This window comes from Myotis myotis, unplaced genomic scaffold, assembly GCF_014108235.1.
Source record: "Myotis myotis isolate mMyoMyo1 unplaced genomic scaffold, mMyoMyo1.p scaffold_m19_p_2, whole genome shotgun sequence".
NCBI lineage: Eukaryota > Metazoa > Chordata > Mammalia > Chiroptera > Vespertilionidae > Myotis > Myotis myotis.
In genome coordinates, this window is record NW_023416324.1 from 146,892,028 (window position 1) to 146,915,968 (window position 23,941).

General features: G+C 43.5%; 1 protein-coding gene across 1 annotated transcript in view; it reads right to left on the reverse strand.

Moving 5' to 3' along the window:
• Positions 1–1,301: 1,301 nt before the first annotated feature.
• Positions 1,302–23,941, reverse strand: part of GUCA1C (guanylate cyclase activator 1C) — a 28,072-nt gene continuing 5,432 nt past the window's right edge. Inside the window, 3 exon segments of the mRNA XM_036348531.1 lie at positions 1,302–1,439; positions 1,441–1,494; positions 7,775–7,923. Of these exon segments, the coding sequence (XP_036204424.1) occupies positions 1,302–1,439; positions 1,441–1,494; positions 7,775–7,923 (341 nt within the window).

Below are 23,941 nucleotides of genomic sequence, written 5' to 3' on the forward strand. Positions count from 1 at the left end.
GGACCTCTAAGATTAAACATTGAAACAAAGCAGAAAAAAAATCTGCAGCATTTCTCCTATTTGGTGATACCATTTTGGGTTGCATATTCCAAACAAGGTTTCATTGACTTCATAAGGTTTCATTGACTTCCAATCTCCATTTCTCTGGTCCTTTTCTAGCTTCACTAAACTTCTTTATCATCTCTCTATAACCTGCATGTGTTCCTTGCAAGCTTTCATATGAACTGACTTATTTTATTTTCAATCTGTAGAGATCCAAGTACGAGTGATTACACCAAATGCTTTGATCTTGGTAAACTAGTAAGTGAGCATTCTGACTTCAGATTAAGCTGAGGCTGATCTAGACGTAGATCCTCCTTAAGAGGGGTATAGACGCTATTGATTATTCCCAAATATTTTTCTGAAAATTGTACTCTTGTCCAGTTGTTTGGCTCATTCCTAATGGCGATTTCATTTGAACTCTCTTTCAGCCTCCTCACCATCCTGTCCTTCCAGAATGAGCTACCACATTTGGCTAATGCAAACTGCCATACTCAACATGGGTCTCTACTGCCCTCTAATGTCCACTATAAGAAGTGACCCAGGTGGACAGGTTGAAGCTGTGGAAAAAGTTACTGTGAATTGATGACAACCATGGCTGGAGTCCCAATGCCTCACATCCATACTTCTTAAAAATCTCTTACTAACATTATATTTGATAAAATTTTTACAAACTTTGTTATTTTTTGACTACCATTCCTAGATATGCTGCCTCAATCTCAAGTTAATATACTCACCTAGCCAATTGTGTAAACAGTCTCTCTTGGAATATCTGTCTTCCCTTTTCACTCTGCCTCTGAAGAAGTGAACCTTCTTTGATCCAAAGAGAAATCCATATTTTAGGGTAGAAAGAGCAAATGGAGAAATAAGCAGAAAGAGCAGAAATGGAGGCAAGTTTGGAGAACTCTTTCCAGAAATGTGTAGCCAACGGGAAGAAACAGAAATTAATATTAGAAGAAGATAGCATAATTGAAAGAAGGGTTTCTTCAGTAAGGAACATTAAAGTTTCTTTGTAAGTTTATAAGAAGCCTCTGGTAGAGTGGAAATAATGACTTGAACATGTCTCAGAGCAAACAGCAGAGGGCCCTTCATCTCATATTATCCTACTTTTCTTTCCTTGTATTCCCCCTTTACTCTCCATACTAAAATATCAAGCACAATGTATTGAATATAAATATGGTTAATAAATATTCCCTCAATTAAACTGTACCAACTGGAAAACATTATACTGGTCAAATTCTGTAGCTCAAATGATATCACAACTAGGGATCTCTTAAAACATTCATGCTTTTGTCTGAATGGCACGTCCCACCACCACCATCTCCTACTTTGGAAGAAAACAGACTGAGGAGAGTAGCTGCCTTACCATCATGGTTTATATCAATCTTATGAAACACCAAAGTTGGTGAATTCTTCAGGACTCAGAGTTTGCTGACCATTGAGGGCTTGTACAGTCTGCAAAGAGAAATTAAATCAAGGAGTTCAACTTCGTTGGAAATAAATACATTTTATGACATTTCTACCCCAATGTGACAAATTTTGGGGATGCGTGCATATCAGTTTTGCTATCTGACCTGTTCCTATTGTTAAAAATAAAAGGTTGTATTCCAGTTATTAGTTAATGAGGCTTGGAAGTTAAATGAACAGCATAGTCTGAAGTTCGATTTCATACAGCACAGAGGGATCTGTTCAACATGTTAGGTCACAAAAGATGCCAAGAGCCCACCAGAGAAAAAACTTGTAGCAGTCACTCTCATAACAATTACAGACCCAGAAAACAGACAATGTTTTCCATTTCAAACCTAATGTCTTTGACCTTATGAGTGAACATAAAAGGATGATCTGTAAGTCTCTAAGGCTTCCTTTCTGGCTTCTGACAGTGGAACCTCTGGTCCTTTCTGCCCTTTCATAGAATGTTCAACTGGGAAGACAGATAGGTATGCCTTGGAAGGACACTGACTTTCTCTCACACGCTGCCAGCTCTTCTTCTTCATAAAAAGTTTCAGGGGACTCAGGGAAAGTGACACTTCCAGCTCCCCCGCCCCCACTCCCTACTCCAAGTGATTAAATGAAATGACCTGTATTTGACATAGAAATTCATAATAAAATGAAAGAGAGAGACACACAGAAAGAATAAATTAGTCATCTGGAATTTGAACATAACTATCTTGATTGAACATCAAGGAATCTCTGGAAGCACTGGTGGCAACACATTTCAATTAGAGAGCATGGACTTAAACATGACTATCTCTTTTACTGCTTCCCAAGTACTACTAGTATTAAAGCCGGGATTAATCATAATTAATAAAGTTATTAATCATAATAAATTAATCATAATGGCAAAGCACCGCTTGTGGCTTTAGCAAGTTGAGGTCTTACCGTCAAATATAGGGTGATACTTAGAGTGATGGTTACATCTATGGAGCATCTTATTAGATGAAGTTTTTAGGGTTTTTCAGTGTCTTAGCCGAGACCCCAACACCTAGAAAATGTGGGTAGGCCTCCATATTCCCACATCCTGAATTGATACTAGACCACATGTAAGATTCATAATAAAAGATTATAAAATTTCTAGGAGTTGTCCACCACTCATCCCCTGGCAATGTCCATGAGAGTGAAGGCTTAATGGGAAGGTGACAAAGCTTGAGGGGGTAATATTTTTGGAAGGAATTGTCAGTATGCCTGTGTCTTCCCTCTTCTTATAGGAGAAGCATGTGGAGAGTGAGCAAGGAGGCATGGTTTGTTTCCTTGTTTCCTTCCTCATTTAGCACATGCTCTTTCTCCTGCATCTGGCTGAGCTTTTCTCTGGTCTCTCTCTGAGTGGGAGCAGAGGAGGTGTGAGAGAATTGGAAGCAGCAGAGCTCTGACTTGGTACTGTCGTGGTTATCTAGTTTCAGAGCTCTCCAGATGAAAGATGTCTAAAGTTGACCCTTTTTCTGAGGACCCCCGACCTCCTTTTTATTACTGAGACTCTCTCTTGTAGTTCTCTAAACATAAAGCATGCGTTTTGATTTCAGCTGATTCTTCCAGGCTCCTCTACAGCCTCCAGGTGTTTCTCAACACCTATACACAATTGGCATTTTGGACTAGACAATTCGCTCTTGTTCAGGGTCATCTCCTGCATTGTACAATGTTTAACAGCAGCCCTGGTCTCTACACAATAAGTGGTGGTAGCACCACACCCTCCCCAGCTTCCCGACAACCGAAATATCCGTGATATTGCCAAATATCTCCCGGAGAGGAGTGGACAATCGCTCCTGGTTGAGAGCCATTCTGTAGATCTATCTCCAGTTTCCTTCTTTTGAGGTTGCCTCATTTTCCAAAGGGCTCAGCTGGACAAGATCCAAGACAACTCTAACACAGCGTCCTCTCCCAATTACCAATATCTGACCCATAGAAAAACCCAGGCATCCTTCATCCCAACAAACTCCAGAAATGCAGGGATTTCCTAAACATCATCCCTCTAACTGCTGCCCTGTGTGCCTCTTCAGATATTTCAGGTATGACTAAAACACTCAACGCTGTGCTCCCACATCACCATGGTCTCCTCAAACCTTCATGCTATTGACTTGAGGACTTGTACCCAAGAAATCCTTTCCTATAATCCTTCTCACAAATGCTCCTCTTGTCCATTTAAGATCTAACTACTTCTATAAATTCTGCCTATAATCTAGTTCTTCCTTCATATCTATTAATGCCTGGGCTGAATTCCATTTCCACATCTTGATATCATGTGTCAAGAGAACTCATACTGTACAGTATGCATTATTTTTTACCCTGCTGGGGTTTTTTGCCATAATATAGAAAATATGTTCGTAGACCACTAATCCTATCTAATAATAGACAAACATGGTAATTAACCGTACCTCCGGCATGCTTCCCATTGGCTAATCAGGGCTATATGCAAATTAACTGCCAACCAAGATGGCGGCCGGCAGCCAAGCAGCTGAAGCGAACAGGAGACTTGCTTGCTCCAGTGATGGAGGAAGCCAAGGTTCCCCACCTGCCACTGCCGGCCTCTGAGCTGCACTCTAAGAAACAATGATGCAATTATAGAAGCTAAACAAACCCCAGAAACCTGCTTTCAACCAGCCAGACCTCAGAGCTGGAGCTGCAACAGTGTTTCAATTATAGAAGCCAAACAAACCCAGATACCTGCTTTCAGCAGCTAAGGTCTCAGAGCTGGAGCCGAGCCTCAGAGCTAAAGCCGGCTCTCAGTTCCAGTGACAGCCATAGAAGGTAAATAAATCCCAGAATAAAAAAAAAAAAGAAAAAAAGGAGAGGTTGGGAGCTTCAGTCACCCACCAGCCTGAAAACGGCCCTCAGCCTCTCACCCAGACTGGCCAGTCACCCCAGTGGGGACCCCCACCCTGAAGGGGGTGTGACCAGCTGCAAATAGCCATCAGCCCCTTATCCAGGTTGGCCAGGCACCCAAGCGGGACCCCCACCCTGATCCGGGACACCCTTCAGGGCAAACCAGCTGGCCCCCATCTGTGCACCAGACCTCTATCCTATATAGTAAAGGGGTAATATGCAAACTGACCCTAACAGCAGAAAGACTGGGAATGACTGGTCACTATGACACACACTGACCACCAGGGGGCAGACGCTCAATGCAGGAGCTGCCCCCTGGTGGTCAGTGAGCTCTCACATGGGAGGAGCTCTGCTCAGCCACAAGCCAGGCTGATGGCTGCCAGTACAGTGGTGGTAGTAGGAGCCTCTCCTGCCTCCTCAGCAGCACTAAGGTTGTCCAACTGCAGTTTAGGCCTGCTCCCCTCTGGCAAGTGGACATCCCCCGAGGGATGCTGGGCTGCCAGAGGGATGTCTCATTGCCTCTTAGGCCCAATCCCCCAGGGAGCAGGCCTAAGCCAGCAGTTGGTCATCCCCTGAGGGGTCCCAGACTGCCAGAGGGCGCAGGCCGGGCTGAGGGGTCCTCCCCTCAGCCCGAAGTGCACAAATTTTTGTGCACCGGGCCTCTAGTTTTTTTATAAGTACATATTCCATTGAATTAATTTATTTAAAAATTTTCCTCTTTCAGGTTGTTTTGCATTTTTACTTACTTAAGTGATTCTATGATGAAGTTATAGAACTTCTATCTTTATGACATTGATGATTATTATTCCTGACCTGAAGTAACTAATGTTGACTTTAAAATAAAAATTTAGCATATTAATGCAAATTACCAAATTTCCAAGAATGTTATAGCCATTGATACTTCCTCCACAATGGCTAAGGGTACTCTTTTTTTTTTTTAATATATTTTATTGATTTTTCACAGAGAGGAAAGGAGAGGGATAGTTAGAAACATCAATAAGAGAGAAACATCAATCAGCTGCCTCCTGCATACCTCCTATTAGAGATGTGCCCACAACCAAGGTACATGCCCTTGGCTGGAATCGAACCTGGGACCCTTCAGTCTGCAGGCCAATGCTCTATCCACTGAGCCAAACCAGCCAGGGCTAAGGGTACTCGTTTTATAGTGTCCTTGCCAGAAATACATCTTATTGTTTTTATCTTTATTAATTTAACTAGTGGCCCGGTGCAGGAAATTCGTGCATGGTGGAGGGGGTGTTCCTCAGCCCAGCCTGCACCCTCTCCAATCTAGGACCCCCTCGAAGGATGTCCTACTGCTGGTTTACAGGGATCAGGCCTAAACCAGCAATCGGACATCCCTCTCGCAATCTGGGACTTCTGGCTCCTAACCACTCACCTGCCTGCCTGCCTGCCTGATTGCCACTAACCACTCTGCCTGCTGGCCTGCTTGCCCCCAACTGCCCCCCACCACCGGCCTGCTTGCCCCCAAATTCCCCCCCCCCACACTGTCCTGATTACCTCCAACTGACCCCCACTGATGGCCTGCTTGCCCCCAACTGGCCCTACTGCTGGTCTGCTTACCCTCAATGGCCCCATCCCCCACCAGCCTGATCACCCACAACTGCCCTCCCCTCTTGGCTTCTAGCCGCCTCTACCTCGGCCCTGCCACCATGGCTTTGTCCAGAAGAATGTCCGGAAGTTCTCCTGGAAGGTCTCCCAGTCTAATTAGCATATTACCTTTTTATTAGTATAGATAGAGGCCTGGTGCACAGGTGGGGCCAGCTGGTTTGCCCTGAAGGGTGTCCCGAATCAGGGTGGGGGTTCCCTTGGGGCATAGGGTGGCCCTGGCGAGGGGCCTGTGGTGGTTTGCAGGCTGGCCACGCCACCATGGGGTGAGGGTCCCCGCTGGGGTGGTGTAGCCAAGCTTGGGTGAGGGGCTGAGGGCTGTTTTCAAGCTGGCCACACCCCCTTCAGGGTGGGGGTCCCTGCTGGGGTGCCTGGTCAGCCTGAGTGAGGGGCGGCTGAGGGCCATGTTCAGGCTAGCCACACCGCCTTCAGAATGGTGGTTCCGCTGGGGTGCCTGGCCAGCCTTGGTGAGGGGCTGTGGGCTGTTTGCAGGCTGGCCACACCCCCTTCAGGGTGTGGGTCCCCACTGGGGTGCCTGGCCAGCCTGGATGAGGGGATGAGGGCTGTTTATAGGATGGCCACACCCCTTTCAGGGTGGGGGTCCCCACTGGGGTGCCTGGCCAGCCTGGGTGAGGGGCCAATGGCTGCTTGCAGGCTGGCCAAGCCCCCCAGCGGGGACCTTCACCCCATGGGGGTGTGGCCAGCCTGGGTGAGGGGGTGAGGGTCATTTTCAGGCTGGCCACACCCACTTCAGGGTGGGGGTACCTGCTGAGGGGCGTGGCCAACCTGGGTGAGGGGCTGAGGGCTGTTTGTCGGCTGGTCATGGCCCCGTATCAGAATTCTGAATTTAGTGATTACGAAGTTTGATTACACAGTGCCTCTTAATACATTTTTGTGAATGATCTATGTGAGATTAAAGTGAAACAATAATAGTATTATCATACTTTTGAATTCTTTCCATATTTTGATTAGCTCTACATTTGCTAAAGTTTTAAATTTTAACAAATTTGTCCACTTGAAGTATTTAATTAAAATTGTAATTCCAGCCTTCTTTTACATTTTTACTAATATTTCTGCTATAAATTATGTTTGTAACTCAACTCCTTCATCTATAAATGAAAGAATTTAGACCAGATTATTTCTAAGACATCTGATTCTAACTCTGATTCTGTTATAAAGTCAGTGTAATTACAGTCATAATGTTTGTTTTACTTTATATCTTCATTTAGGTATAGTCTCCCACTTAATCACCTTTTACTTTGAAAATCATATCTCATACAATGATAATAATATCCCCACCCCATTGGTAAAGGGTGGCTAGATTTATAAAAGGACTTACTAGTAATGAATGTTAGAGATGGAAAGGAGTGGGTATTCCTGAGCTATCTGTCAGAAATACTTTAGTCAGCTCCCAGAAAGATTAGTCCTCAAGTATCTTTATTCTTAGTCCATGTCTCTTGTTATATAAGCCATCTTCCATTTTAGCTGCTATTTGCAAGGCTTTCTGCACCAAGGCAGAGAAAAAAGATAAGCTGTTTTAGAACATCATGTTTATTTCATTTTTCATCTCAATACTCTGCTAAATTTGTGAACTTCAGAGTGGACTACACACAGAAGGAAATGGTTTGCAGCTGTACACTCAGTAACCAATAAGATAGTGAAACTTACATTGTTTCAGCAGCTCCAAATGCATATCCCAAAATAGCCTATCACATAGCTGTCACCAACTCCATAGGGAGGAAAATTGAATTAACTATATAACATTCTCCAAAGGATATTTTACTATTTCACTTACCATGAAGACGTTCAGCAGTTCCTTTTTGTCAATAGAACCATTTCCATCAGCATCATACAGCTTAAAATACCGCTTTAACTTTTGCCCCATTTTTCCTCGTACAACTAGATTTACAGCAGCAATAAACTCTAAAAAGTCAATAAATCTATCTTACGGAGAGCAAGGTGGAAAGAGAAATAAATATTTTAAAATAACAATTGTTTTTTATTTGAGAAGTTATCGTGTATGAGCAGACCTTTTATTTGAGAAGTTAACCCAAAAAATTTTAGCATAGAACTTTTTCTTGGTGTTTCATTTTAAAAATAATATATAGGGCCCTGGATGGTGTGGCTCAGTTGATTGAACATCATCCCATGCACCGAGAAGTCACCAGTTCGATTCCTGATCAGGGCACATGCCTGGGTTCAGGCTCAATCCCCAGTAGTGGGTGGGCAAGAGACAGCCGATCATGTTTCTTTCTCGTATCAATATTTCATTCTCTCTCCCTTTTTCTCTCTAAAAAGTAAATTAATTAAAAATAATGATAATATGTGTATAGGAAAAATGGGTATAGAAAAAGAAACAAGTAACTTTAAATATGTAGTTAAATACTTTTTTGGAGAAAATCCCTACTTCTTATATCTAAAAAGAAATGGTTCTCAAATGCCATGACAGAAGGTTGAACCCTCACCACTGAGCACCTACAGTGGTTGCCTTCTCCTTGGTATCTTCAGGTGTTGTCGTCCACTCAGGGAGAAGACCAGGTACTCATTTTTAGTGGAAAGGAAGCATCTCAAGTAGCAGATTCTGCTCTCCTTTTAAAGACTCTGGTTGATCATTTTGGACTGTTAAATTCCAGGATTCCTTTTAAGGGACTCATTTTCGGTGTCAACCAAAATTTCTCAGCCTCTTTATTCTATTGAGATTTTGTAATATTAGTCCATCTTAGAAAAGATTGTTTAAGGCAGCGGTTCTCAACCTGTGGGTCGTGATCCCTTTGGGGGTCGAACAACCCTTTCACAGGGGTTGCCTAACACCATCGGAAAACACATATATAATTACATATTGTTTTTGTGATTAATCACTATGCTTTAATTATGTTCAATTTGTAACAATGAAATTGGGGGTCACCACAACATGAGGAACTGTATTAAAGGGTCGAGGCATTAGGAAGGTTGAGAACCACTAGTTTAAGGGTTGCAAATTTAGGTAGTTCTTCTATCCTTTTTAAACTGGTGAAATGTTCTGAGTTGAAAAAGACAAAGTTGTGTAATTTATAAGAACCATACACTTCAAACTTTGTTCAGCCAAACATTCAACCATCTTAAGAAAGGTGGTCAGCTCTGGGTGTATGACTCACTCTGCTATTTTTCCATGAGTTCAGATGATGGTGATAGCATATACAGCCCAAAACATGCAGTCAGCTGCATTTTCCTTGGAATATTTGGAATGTCCAGTCTTTTTTCTTTTTAATCTTTATTTTTGAAAGTATTACATATGTCCTCTTTTGCCCCCATTGATTTCTTTCAACCTGCACCCATCCCCCAGCCCTGGCCTTCACCACCCTATTGTCTGTGTCCATGGGTTATGCGTTTATGCATACAAGTTCATTGGTTACCATTTGCAGCAACATGGATAGGATGTCGTCTTTCTTACAAAACTGGATGTGACATAAAGTACCTATTTCCCTTGGAAATAAAGAGTGTTAGTGTAAAGTGACATGTGCTTGTCTTGAGTCTAATTCCACCAGATCTCTAAGAAAAGCAACTGAGAAATCAGTAGTAGGTCTGGATGTGAAGCAGAGCCTATTTGGTTGGGTAATGGTTTTTTGAAAAAAGGCAACTACAACATCTCTAATATTGGAAGCCAATGTGCTAATCACTATAATGTTATCTTCACAATGTATTACATTTTTAAATATTCTTCATGCTGTGAATATTTTACCTCTATGTAACAAATATGTAAAAAAGCATAAAATATTTAAAAATCATATCACTACATTTGGGTATTAGAGTTTTACATTTTACAATTTAGTCATCTTTACTCCACTGATAATTTTAATACTTCTGATGAGATAAGACGTGGGCTAACAGATTGGTGTCTGGTTGAATGAGTCTCCTAAAGGAAGTTTGCTCAAGTATATAAAACGTAAAGTGATTTTACCTTTTCTCCATCTACCTTTCCTATTGCCTGTTCCCACCACCTTATTAATCCCTAGCAGAGCTGTGGCTGAAACAAGGAAAACATGTTTTATAGAGCTGAAATTTAAGATGACATCAAGATATTGTATCTCCAGATTTAGCAGGATATGACCATAATTTTTCAGAAACAGAACTGACAGGTGCAGTGGATGTAACCTGGGTGGACAGTATCCAACCAGGGGCACATCTGCTCCCAGGTCTCCCTACTGTGTCTTTAGAGCTGACCAAACAACACAGCTGTTTCCTGGGTGGTTATTGTGCATGTTTACCCAAAGGTCACAGAAGCACCCTCCCTGTGAAGACTGAGCTGGCTATTATAAAGTTGATCCTCCAGTGTTCCCATAACAACCTGATATGTTGTGATGGTTTGTTTCATTTTTCAAATCCTGCATCAGTGATCACAGTTTTCAGTGTCACCTGCATGATGAATGGCAACAGGCTAGATTGAGCAATGTTGCCTGTAAAACAGTTGCTATTTTTTATGAGACACAGCAGGTGGATGGCCCTAGTACCTTCCAATTCAGGCTTTGAAAGCTCTGGGCAAACCCGGAGATGAGCATCAATATTTTTATTGTATGGTTTTAAAATGGACAACCTGCTTAATCTACAGCCAAAGTTGATTATGGGAACAAAACCTTTCTACTTAGACAAGTGCAGCCTCTTCAAAAGCTCCTGGAAGAAAAATATTTCCTGTTTGCATTTCAACATTTTGTTATGTAGTCACACAAATTACTCCTTACAGTCTGCAGCCAACCTTCTTTCCAATTACCTTTCTGTTAAGATTTTGTAGAAATTTGCATTAGAGAGATGATCCCAGTGAATGTGATTTAATAGCTTGTGTTAGTGTTGGAAAGGAGTTTAGGTAAATGCTGTTCTATAAAGCAAAAGAAAAAAGTTATTGTCTTCAGTTAATCTACAGATTTCAAGGATGGAAATGGGGGCTGAGTTACAGAGAAGGTGAGGGGTGAGGTGTCCCTGCAAATGTGAATGCAATAGAGAATGCCCCAAAACTTTTCTTTGGGGCAATCCAAAGAAACACTGTTATGGTTATAATTCTGTATTTGGGCTACAGGAGTCCTCAGGACACACAAAATTGTCTGGAGATGTCAGAGTGGGGTTCTTAAACTCCCTGTATTAGAATTATGTCAGAACAATGAAATATGCAGATTCCTAGACCCCAACTCCAAACAACAGCATCAAAACTCCTTGGGATGGGGTATAAGAGTCTGTATTAAACACTCCCAGGTGAGTCTTAGATATCCCAAGACTAGGAAGCCATGGACCTCAGCTGTTTTTCTTATCCACATCTTTCTTTGTGGGCAATGTAATCATCTAGCTATCTCTCCAAGTGGCTATTGTAAGTGTGACTTATTTTTACATGAATTTACTTAACCTTATAAGACTAACTAGAAAAATTAATACTGACATAGTCACACAAATACAGTCCAGAAATCAAAAATTAATTTCAAAATAACAGCCAGTCTTTACTTTCATTTCTGGAGCAAACACGAGTTGCACAAAATGTATGCATTTCCTCACAGCACCCCTTCCTCTCCCATCTGCTCTTTCACGTGCTCCCTGCTGCTCAGTCTCCAACAACCTCCATAGCCCAGTGTCTTCGCTGCCAGCCTAGGGTGAGAACATTTCACTCTCTTACTCCACCAATTTTTCTCATTATTCTGCATCACAAAATCCTAGAAAATCAGTTTGGCAATGGCAGGATCCTCTTTAGAGGATAAGGGAGGTTGCAAATTGGGAACACACAAAGCCATTCCATGAGCCTTAGGAATGAAGAGTTTGGGAGGATGTATACAAAAATAATTTTAATCCAACATGTTTATAGATTTATACATCTGAGGATGGAGTGGTTTACAAAAGAGCCAAAATAGGGGTCAAGATATGGAAGCATGATAGTTTCTCAGGCTCCTGGGGGAGTTTGGCTCCACTAATATAAGTCATTTTATAGAAAGGGTTTAAAACAAGAAAAAGAGGAAAAAATATATATATATATATATCTGGAGACTTTAAATTTAAACTTTCTCATGGTCTCTCCAATGTGTGAAAACTATAAGTATGCTTTTTACATCTTTAAAAATGTATGTGTGTGTGTGTGTGTGTGTGTGTGTGTGTGTGTGTGTGTGTGTTTTCTGTAGCATTTCTATCCAACAGAAAACCCATAGGTGAAATATGTGGCCTCCAGGCAATGTTCATGACCTGCCAAAAATCAGTTATTTTCAGGATATAATAAATTTGAAATGCAGGTAGAAAGTTGAATTATAAAGCTTATATGCATATGAAAATAATTATTTTATTTATTACTAAGAGTTATGATTTATATTTTAAAAAGGGAATAAAGTCCATGTTCCAAGCACTGTACTAGTCACTTTCCATGCATTATCTTTCATTCTAACAGCAACTTTACAAATAGCCTTATTATTATTATTATTATTATCATTATCATTATCATTATTATTTTATAGAGGAGAAAAGTGATTGTCAGAAAACTCAAACTAGTTAAAGTAACAGGACTAGGATGTAGGAGAGTCCAAGGTTTAAACCCAGTCAGCCTTACTTTACTCTAAGACTTTGTTCTTTGTACCACCCTATTGTGTCCCCGAAACTCATTACAACTGAGTTCTCTTTCTGGAAGAGGTGTCCATAGGCTTGAAGAGATGGGGCATGCTCCATGCAGCGTGCTGCTCTGGATTCCTATGCGTGAACTCTTTCGTCGCACAGTTGCACAAAGTAAGGGAACTCTGAGTGTCTGAGATGCAGCCCCTTGGGGCTTGTGCTGCTTCATACCTGGTGCTGCCCAAGTAAAGCTGGCCTGTCTGCTCTACACTGCTTAGCATCAGGGAGACTTGTGAGCCCAGAGGGTTCTTGGGGCTACCATTTCCAACCCCTCCCTCATCCTGCCCCTTAGCCATCTGGCCCAGCAGGACAAAAGTTGTTCATTCTCCTCTTGCCCTCTCCTGATGCCTGGTGTCTTTGATGAACATTTCCTCTTTCCATTTTTTATCTTTAACCCCTGTCTCCCACCCCATAGACAACAGCCTCTCCCAGGAAATTTACCCAGCTGCCCCTGCAGGACCTGAAGCGTACCTACTGGTCCTGCTTTCGTTGATCCTATTCTTAGTCTTCATCCGTGCTCTTGTCTAGGAATCTATAGCCTTTCTTTGCTGTGTAGCTGGTTCTTGCTTTGGCTCAGCATTTGCCCCTCTTCAGGGCCTCACACCTGCATCACAGCCCTGAGTAATCCTCCCATTCTCCCCACCCTGTAAAGTCCCTGGGTAAGATCTCACTGTGGATGTCATCCAACATATATAATATGGTCCTGCCATCTCTCTCTCTCTCTCTCTCTCTCTCTCTCTCTCTCTCTCTCTCTTTGCTTGATTAACCCCAAGAAGCAGAGACATTAGGGTAACTTGTCTTTGTTTACTTGACTCAAATTATAGAATTAAAGCTCTGGAAAAAGTCTTTCGTTTTGCAGATGAGAAATGGACTGGACTATTAATAATAATAATAGTCATGATGACAAAGATAACTATTGGTGTTCACATCATACTTGCTATACATAGCGTGCCAGGTATTGTACTTTACACACATGAGCTCATTTAGCTCTAACAAGACTCTACACAGTACTGACCAAGGAACACATCATCCTGGGTCTAGTGACACTAAGACCATAGAATAGAGATAACTGTTATAATAACAACTAGAGATAAAACCTCACTTGTTCTAGTGGAGCTTCTTATTCAGGAAAACAAATAATTAAAATCTAATAGAAATCCACCAAACTATAGACCCAGATTAACCCCATGTCCTCCCACAACATTAACTTTCTGCCACTTTTCACAGAATCACTATCTATGAAAAAAGCATGAATTGTCACAGCCCTTAACCTAAAGACATGTAGATGTTTTCTTTTTTCACATGTGACACTTTTCATTGACATTTTACCAGCTGTGGTGGGTCAGTAGCAACATAAGAAGTGAAATGTTTGAAAAATGGTTATTCAGATGGTCAGAAGGAAGGAAACCCAGAGAGCTGGTGTAAGCACATTACAGGATTGAGCCAACACTTATTAGGGATATTTAATTTGCATTTTAGGAACTGCAAGGAAAGCAGGCAATATAAGGGCCACCTCTATGATGACAAATACCTGTGAATATTTTTTAAATACTTGTGTAAATTTTTACAATTTATAAGGGAAATGTTATGTTCAACATATATGACCTTATCCATTTTCACCTCCAGGCAATTATATTAATAAGAAACACAGACTCCCTCTCAGCCATGGAATTGCTGGGACGTCCTGAGGAGCGACCCCCCTCTGTAAGATGAGAAACAAACTCTGGCTTGGTAAATTGGTTCTCTAATGTGATCTTTATGCAGATCAGACATGGTTGTTCTTGACTCAACCATGACTATACAAAATCAAGGATCCTAGGACATAGGCTTCTTATAATATTTACTCACCAAGCGTTTGATTATGAATAGGTTTCCTGGGTGTATCAGCAAGCCTTGACCATCTGCCCCCAGGAGGCAGCCAGCTCAGCAGCTGTCCGACCCACTGTGAATTAGAAGCCCATCTCATGTGCAATTGGGGAAGCAAGACAATTGTCCAAGCTTGATCATTTCTGAATGAGCTAATTACAGCAGTGGCAGCCTTTTGCAAGGCATTTCCTCAGGTGGCCAAGTTGGGTTTCCTCTTATAAATACTTGTCTCTCTAAACTGACATTGCAACAGATAGAATAAAATCCAGCCTCACCCTGATTCAGTCAGCCTGTCTCCTAATGGTGTTGCATTTCCTAGGAAAGAGCCTGGATCCTTGTTCTTTAATGAATAGAAGAGGAAAGTAGAAGATGTAGAAATGGTGGAATAGATGGTGGAACATATCTACAAGTAACATATCATGTAATACTTGCTTCAAGGCCATGTTCCTTTACCAAGACTGAAAATAAAAAAAGTTGAGGAACTGCTTCTGGATTAGTAGTTTTGGACCTAGAATCCCCTTTTTGTATGTATCCATGGTACACAGCTCTTTGGTGGCAGGAATGGCCCTAGAACCGAGTTTTTTGCCACTTTGTGGTCTTTCTAGTCTAGCAGTGGTGCTCATGTCTGGCTGCACATCCTAACTACATTGCAACTTGAAAAGAGCAAAACAAAACGAAACCTTGCTTCTCCATTCAATTGGACTAGAATGGAGATCCAGCCACTGGTATCCTATCTAATAATGGAGAAACATGGTAATTAACCATAACTTCGCTACCCTTCCCATTGGCTAATCAGCAGGATATGCAAATTAACTGCCAACAAAGATGGTGGCCGGCAGCCACACAGCTGAAGCGAGCAGGAGGCTTGCTTGCTCCAGTGACGGAGGAAACCAAGGTTCCCCGCCTGCCTCATCCCAGCTCTGAGCTCTGGATGCAACAATGTTGCAATTATAGAAGCTAACCAAACTGCAGAAACCTGCTTTCAGCCGGCAGCGGGCTCAGAGCTTAGAGAGCCAGTGATGGTAACAGAGTTTCAATTATAGAAGCTAAACAAACTCAGATACCTGCTTTCAGCAGCCGTGGCCTCAGAGCTGGAGCCGGCTCTCAGCTCCAGTGACAGCTATAGAAGGTAAATAAATCCCAGAAAGAAAAAAAAAGAGGCTGGAGCTTCAGTCACCTGCCAGCCTGAAAATAGCCTTCAGCCCCTCACCCAGACGGGCCAGGCACCCCAGTGGGGACCCCCACCATGAAGGGGGTGTGACCAGCTGCAAACAGCCATCATCCCCTCATCCAGGCTGGCCAGGCACCCCAGTGAGGACCCCCACCCTAAAGGGGGTGTGGCCAGCTGCAAACAGCCATCATCCCCTCATCCAGGCTGGCCAGGCACCCAAGCGGGACCTCCACCCTGATCCGGGACACCCTTCAGAGCAAACCAGCCGGCCCCCACCCGTGCACCAGGCCTCTATCCTATATAGTAAAAGGGTAATATGCAAACGGACCCTAACAGCAGAAAAACTGGGAATGACTGGTCACTATGATACACACTGACCACCAGGGGGCAGACGCTCAATGCAGGAGCTGCCCTCTGGTGGTCAGTACACTCCTACATGGGGGAGCTCTGCTCAGCCACAAGCCAGGCTGATGGCTGCCAGTACAGCGGTGGTGGTAGGAGCCTCTCCTGCCTCCTCAGCAGCATTAAGGATGTCCGACTGCAGCTTAGGTCTGCTCCCTGCTGGCAAGTGGGCATCCCCCGAGGGCTTCCGGGCTGCCAGAGGGATGTCTGATTGCCAGCTTAGACCCAATCCCCCGGGGAGCAGGCCTAAGCCAGCAAGTGGTCACCCCTGAGGGGTCCTAGACTGCGAGAGGGCACAGGCCAGGCTGAGGAACCCCCTACCCCCAAGTGCACAAATTTTTGTGCACCGGGCCTCTAGTCCTATCTAATAAAAGAGAAACATGGTAATTAGCGTACATCCGCTACCCTTCCCATTGGCTAATCAGGGTGATATGCAAATTAACTGCCAGCCAAGATGGCGGCCAGCAGCCAGGCAGCTTGAAACTAACATGAGGCTTGCTTGCTTCAGTAATGGAGGAAACCAACGTTCCCCGCCTGCCTTGCCGGCCTCTGAGCTTGCAGTTTGAAACATAGTTACAAATATAGAAGCTAAACAAAACCCCTGAAACCTGCTTTCCAGTGAGCCGGGATCTCAGAGCTGGAGTTGATACAGTGTTTTGATTATAGAACACAAACAAACCAGATACCTGCTTTCAGCAGCAGAGGCCTCAGAGCTGGAGTCAGAGCTAAAGCTGGCCCAGAATAAAAAAAAAAAGAAAAAAAGGAGCAGTTGAGACCTTCAGTCACCCACTAGCCAGAAAACAGCCCTCAGTCCCTCACCCAGACTGGCCAGGCACCCCAGTGGGGACCCCCACCATGATCCAGGACACCCTTCAGGGCAAACCAGCTGGCCCCCACCCATGCACCAGGCCTCTATCCTATATAGTAAAAGGGTAATATGCCTCCCAGCACCAGGATCAGCAGAGCCGCGAGGCCTCCTGGCACCAGATCAGCGTGTCAGGGGGCAGCGCCCAAACCCCCTGATTGGCCCTGCTCTGTGTGTGACAGGGTGCGGCGCCCAAACCACCACCCCGCCCCTGACCACGGGCCCTGCTCTGTGTGTGACGGGGTAGAGCCATAGCCTCCCCATCGGCCCTGCCCTGAGTGTGACAGTGGCGGCGCCCCAACCCCCTGATCCACCCTGCTCTGTGTGTGACAGGGGGAGGTGCCCCAACCCCCTGATTGGCCCTGCTCTGTGCGTGACAGGGGGGAGATCCCCAACCCCCTGATGGGCCCTGCTCTGTGCATGACAGGGGGCAGTGCCCCAACCCCCTGATCGGCCCTACTCTGTGGGTGATAGAGAGCGGCGCCCCAACCCCTTCCCCCCCCACGGGCCCTGCTCTGTGTGTGATGGGGTAGAGCCATAACCTCCCCATCAGCCCTGCCCTGAGTGTGACAGTGGCGGCGCCCCAACCCCCTGATCGGCCCTGCTCTGTGGGTGATAGAGGGCGGCGCCCCAACCCCCTGATCCGCCCTGCTCTATGCGTGACAGGGGGTGGCGCCGCAACCTCCCCATCGACCCTGCCTTGAGTGTGACAGGGGGCAGTGCCCCAACACCCCAATCGGCCCTACCCTGAGCATGACTGAGGGTGGCATCGCAACCTCCCAATCCGCCCTGCTTTGTGCATGACAGGCAGCGCTGCCCCAACTCCCCAATCGGCCTTGCTCTGAGCCTGACCAGGGGCTGCACCTAGGGATTGGGTCTGCCCTCTGCCACCTGGGAGCAGGCCTAAGCCAGCAAGTCATTATCTCCCGAGGGGTCCCAGACTGCGAGAGGGCACAGGCCGGGCTGAGGGACCCCCCCCCTTCCTACCGAGTGCACAAATTTTTGTGCACCGGGCCTCTAGTCCTATATAATAAAAGCCTAATATGCAAATTGACTGAACAGCAGACTGGCTGGTTGCTATGATACACAATGACCACCAGGAGGCAGACGCTCAACACAGGAGCTGCCCCCAACCAGCAGGCCCCAGGCCAGCCAAGATGGGTGCCAGCAGGGGCCCCTGATCACCCCACCAGTCGCCCCACAGATCGGCCCTGATTGCCAGCCAGGCCTAGAGACCCAACCCATGCATGAATTTCGTGCACCGGGCCTCTAGTTTTTCATAATAACCCCACGTGCTTCTACTATGTAGCCAGAATTGAGAAACACAATTCCAACAGATTTTGTTAAAATATATGAGTTATAACAGCCAAAGTGTAAATGTATATCAGCAGGCACAATTGATATCTTTAATGGATAAAATTTTGTGAAAGGCTCAGCCAAATGTTAATAATGGATGATATATGTGAAAATGTTCTGTAAATTATAATGTGCTAAACAAATATGAGGTGTTTTATTATCACCAACAAATGTCTCCTGAGGTCATCTATGTTGGTTGTTGTGAAGTTAATAGCCTTGGTCTTTACCCTTAAGAGACTGCAGTCTAAGAGATGGTCATTTGTTTCCAGTAAATGTGCCCGAAGGATAGCAGTGGTAATTGTGGTCACCTTGTAGGTCAGATAGACACTGCCTTACGGACTGCAGGGCAGCCAGGGGGTTAATGAATGGCAGCGATTATGACTCAAGTTAAAAGCCAGGTGGCCTGCTCCAATTTTTTTCCCCAAGAAACTTCTTTTAATTAAACCTTAAGAAATATCAAAGGATGAAAAACAGAATCAGTGTTAGAGCTCTCAAAGGATAACAAGTTTGTTCATCTGAAGGCAACAAAAGAGGTAAAAAAAGAAAGCACATGAAATTCAATGTCATGAATTCCTTTGTAATGAAAAACAAAAGTAAAAAAAAAAAGAGAACAAACTGGAAATAGTATTCATGACAGACACTGCAGAGGGTTACTACATATATAACATAAAAACGTCACATTAGTTAAGAAAAAAATTCCAATCCATAAACCAGCAAAAGGCAAACATAAATGGGTTTCTTTTCAAATCACATAAATCTTTCGCTTGCTCCAGTTTTTAAGGGCTCTCACACAAAGAGAAGCGAAGGAAGCAGATAACCAAAGGTCACTTCTGAATTTCAAGTAGAGCTGGAACTCCCATGCAGGAGTTGTCCTAGTTAGGTTAAGAAGACAGTCAAAACTCTAAAAATGATTCCCATTTAATTAATTTCATTCTCGGATGGGCAACCATTGCAAGGGACCAATATTGCCTCAAACAGCACAAATGAATGTCTATGGCTCTGGGATCAATAGAGATGAGAAATGGTGGGAAAGCAACTCCTGCCCCTGCAGGGACTCTTTCATTTAGAAATAGAATTTGAAATTGATAAAAAAGTAGCGTTAATCTTCACTGTTATGAAAACTGCGGGGGTTGAGGTCAGAGTTATCTGCATTTTACAGATAAACATATCATCTCTTTGTGGTCTGTATTTCACGTTTTTGCCAAGTTTCCGCCTATGTTATTTCACAGGAGCTCAGTGAAATGCAGGCAGGATAAGTCTTGCCTGATTTTAGAAGTGATAACTTTAACATAAAGAGATTATGGGCCTCGTCCAAGATTACACACAGCAGTAGGGTCAGAGCTGAGGGGCTGGGCCACCATCCCCGTGATGACAAAGAGATTCTCCACAGGACTTATCTAAAAATAGCAAGGACTTCTGATACATTAAAGCTAGGTTTTGATTTGTGAGGATATTTATAGGAAAACTAACATGTACTAAATCCCACACGTTAGTGCTTATCCTCACTTTTCTTTCATTCACCATTCCCTCACTCTTGCTTCCCAGGAGTTGTCTGAGGCTATTCATTTAAGTAACCTGAAAATTTGCTTTAGTCATTTTGTTTTATCCTAGTGTTTAGATGTATTCTAGTTCTGACAACTGTTTTTCCACCTTAAACCATCATTCTATTCCTGGTTTGATTTCCAAACCCACAGATTCAGAGAAACCATTTTGCCTCCTTTGTTTATCTCAGAGTCTTAAGAGGCAAATCTTCGAACGAGTGTTCTGGGTCCATTTCCCCTCCAATCCAGCAGCATCTCTACTCCTGCTCCAACAACCAGGCTTTTCTTACCCCACTTCTGCTCATTAGAAAAGGTCTCCTGCATGCACACATCTGGCAAATGGTTATTCCTAGAGCGCCTTTGGTCCTATCTAAGGGCTGCCACAGGCACTGTTTGGATAAAATCCAGATGTCTCAGTGTGTCCCTGAGGGACATGCATTTACCTTCTTACCTAATACAGGCGCAAGAACACAAACCAGGAGCCAGAGGGACCATGAACTGACTTTCTAAAGCTCTAGAATAGATTTTCCAAGCAAGTCACCCACTACCAGCATCTCGTACTCTGAGTGTCTTAGGCAGCCCCAACTACAGGCTGGTTACCTGTATGGAGCAAAGGATACAGGTGAGGTGCCTGGAGTGTGCTCCCTTGGCCTTAGTTAAGTTCCCCATACCCTTCTTTCTTCTATCTCATACTTTAATTTGAGCTTTTCTCTTCATTGAAATTCTCAACTCCTTTGTTAACGTTGAAATACCACAACAAGTTAGAGTATAGCCCTTCGGGTGAGACTGCCAGCATTCCAATCCTGCTGTGTAGTTTCAGACAAGTTAGATAACCTGTCTGTACCTCAGTTTCTTCATCTGTAAAATGGAAATGATAAAAATGGTACCTACTCTTATTGTTGTGAGAATTCTGAGATAATAAACATAATGTCCTTAAAACAGTGACTGATACAGAAATAATTGATAATTCGAGTTCTTCACTTCATTCGAGATCCCCAAATGCCTCAACTTCTCCAGAAAGCCTTTCATAACTAACTCTACAACTTAGTCTTCATGCATCTCCTGGGCCCAATAAATGTACCTTGAATAGAGTAGTCATGCTAGTATGTCATATTATACAGCCTTATTTTATTCTTTGAGCATTTAATCTTGGTATAATGTTTATTCTCAAGTAATTTTTCAACTCTTTGGGGGCACAGAAAATCATGTCTTCTACCTACCTACTCACCCTCATCCTCCCACACCTCCACAATTTGAGTGTGACTTTTCTACCTACCCTGATGGGATAAAATTAAAGACTTCCCTGGCCCTTCCATCCAGACTGCTTGTCTAGGAAGAGGCTGGACCACAGGTCACATTACTGGACAGGGTTTAAAGCCCAGGCAGTGTTGCTCAGTGGTTGAGCATTGACCCAGGAACAAAGAGGTCCCCAGTTCAATTCCCGGTCAGGGCACATGACTGGTTGTGAGCTCAATCACCAGTAGGAGGTGTGCAAGAGGCAGCTGATGAATGTCTCTCTCTTATCGATGTTTTTCTCTATCCTTCCCCTTCCTCTCTCTCCAAAAATCAATAAAAAACATATTTAAAAAATAAATAAATAAAAGCATCCCTATAATACCTGAGACCCATCTTGAACCTTGCAACTAGAGTTGGGCTTTGCCCTCTCGATCTTTGATTATTTACCACTTTTTATTTGTTAAGAATGCATTTGTCACCCCTCTATATTGTAAACTCCTTTGAGGAAAGGAACCAATTTCTATTCATCTTTGTACCTACTTTCCTTCCGCAAGCCTCCAGGTCTTCAATAAATATTTGCAAGTGAAGTGGGATAATAATATGATGTAATCATGATGTGACTTTGCCCCCTGGAAATCCCCTCTACCATCCAGCCCTCCCAAGTTCAGTAAAGACATTTATTGCTTGAGAGATAAGTCTTTATAGCAAAAAAAGCAGAAATCAAATGTTCATTCTTAGATCTCGAGTTTCAGGAATTTAAGCCTTCCAGGATTCTGAGAATAAAATTGGTGCCATTAACAAAAAATTTTGAAGAACACATAAATTAGAGCCGGTTTCTCTAGTTTCTCCTGGCTACTCCCAAAGTAGGTAAAGATTCCATAGACTGGGGAAGTATGGAATAGGAAAGGAAGAGTTACTAGACACTGGGCTGTGGGGAGAAGGAGGGAGAGGGTACCACTTTGAAAGGCCAAGAATGGTTGGAGGGCTGGGTGACAGATACGCCAGGTGGGGTTGGCAGATGTAGAAGCAGAAGCACCTATGTTTCACTGACTGGGTGGAAACTCGCCAAGTTTCCCTGAACCTGACATAGTTTTGGAGGAAAGGCTGTAAGGAGTACTGGTCAGACAATTCTGAGCCAGTCTACAAGGCTTCTGTGCTTAGGAGTATAAAGTAACTGAGAGAAAACTGGACCCAGCAGGCCCAGCTGAGCAAGACAGCAGCCTTCTTAGTGAAGTAGGAGGTGAGACATGATGCTATCTTAGCAAATGCCTATTAATACCTTGAGGTTTAGATGTGCCCATGGGATTTATATGCAACCCTGGAAAATGGAGGGAGACCTCTCCTTGGTAAAATGGGGACTAAAAGTATAAAGTAACTGCATTATAAAAAATGAAAGTTACATTTCTTCAATGCCTGAGTATGAGCTGAAATTCTTATTTCTACACAAGTTAAAAACATTTAATATTGGTGCAGCTACTGTGGAAAAGAGTATGAAGTTTCCTCAAAAAATTAAAAATGGATCTACTATATGACCCAGTGATTCCACTTCCGGGAATATATCTAAAGAAACCTGGAACATTAGTTAGAAGAATATATGTAGCACTATTAAGCCAAGACTTGGAAGCAGCTAAAGTTTCATCAGTAGGTAAGTGTTTAAAAAAGCTGCAGTACATTTATACAATGGAATACTACTCAGCTGTAAAAAAGAAGGGAAACCTTAGCTTGTTCCACAGCATGGATGGACCTGGAGAGTATTATGTGAAGTGAAATAAGCCAGTCAGATAAAGACAAGTACCATATGATTTTACTTATATGTGGAATCTAATGAAGAAAACAAACAAACAAAATAGAAACAAACTCATACAGAGAACTGTCTGACAGGTGTTAGAGGGGAGGGGATTTGGGGAACTGGGTGAAAAAATGTGAAGGGATTAAGTAAAACAAATAAACAAAAACCTCACAGACAATAGTATGGTGATTACCCGAGGGAAAGAAGGATGGGGGTAGACAGAAGAGGGTAAAGGGGAGATAAATGATGACAAAAAGAGACTAGACTAGACTTTGGGTGGTGAATGCACAATACAATATACAAATGATGTATTATAGAATTGTACACATAAAACCTTCATAATTTTATTCACCAACTAGAGGCCCAGTGCACAAAATTCGTGCAGGGGTGTGGAGGGGGTGTCCCTTAGCCCAGCCTGCACCCTCTCCAATCTTGGACCCCTTGAGGGATGTCTGACTGCCATCTCACAATACAGGACTGCTGGCTCCCAACCGCTCACCTGCCTGCCAGCCTGATCACCCCCTAACCACTCCCTTGCCAGCCTGATCAGCACCTAACTGCTCCCCTACCAACCCGATTGCCCCTAACTACCCTCCCCTGCAGGCCTGGTTCCCCCCAACTGCCCTCCCCTGCAGGCCTGGTTCCTCCCAACTACTCTCCCCTGCTGGCCTGATAACCCACAACTGTCCTCCTCTGCTGGCCTGATAACCCACAACTTCCCTCCCCTGCTGATCATCTTGTGGCAGCCATCGTGTGTCCACATGAAGGTGGCCATCTTTGACCACATGGAGGTGGCCATCTTGTGTGTTGGAATGATGGTCAATTTGCATATTACCTCTTTATTATATAGTATGTCCTCAAAAAATTAAAAATGGATCTATATGACCCAGTGATTCCACTTCCGGGAATATATCTAAAGAAACCTGGAACATTAGTTAGAAGAATATATGTAGCACTATTAAGCCAAGACTTGGAATTCAATACAATTCAATCCCAATAAATTCAATACAATTTTTTAATGTATGTATTTTCTTCCAGAGAGTATTTGAATTTATTTATTTTTTATTTTTTGTTAATCCTCTCCGAAGGATATTTTTCCATTAATTTTTAGAGAGAGTGGAAGGGAGAGA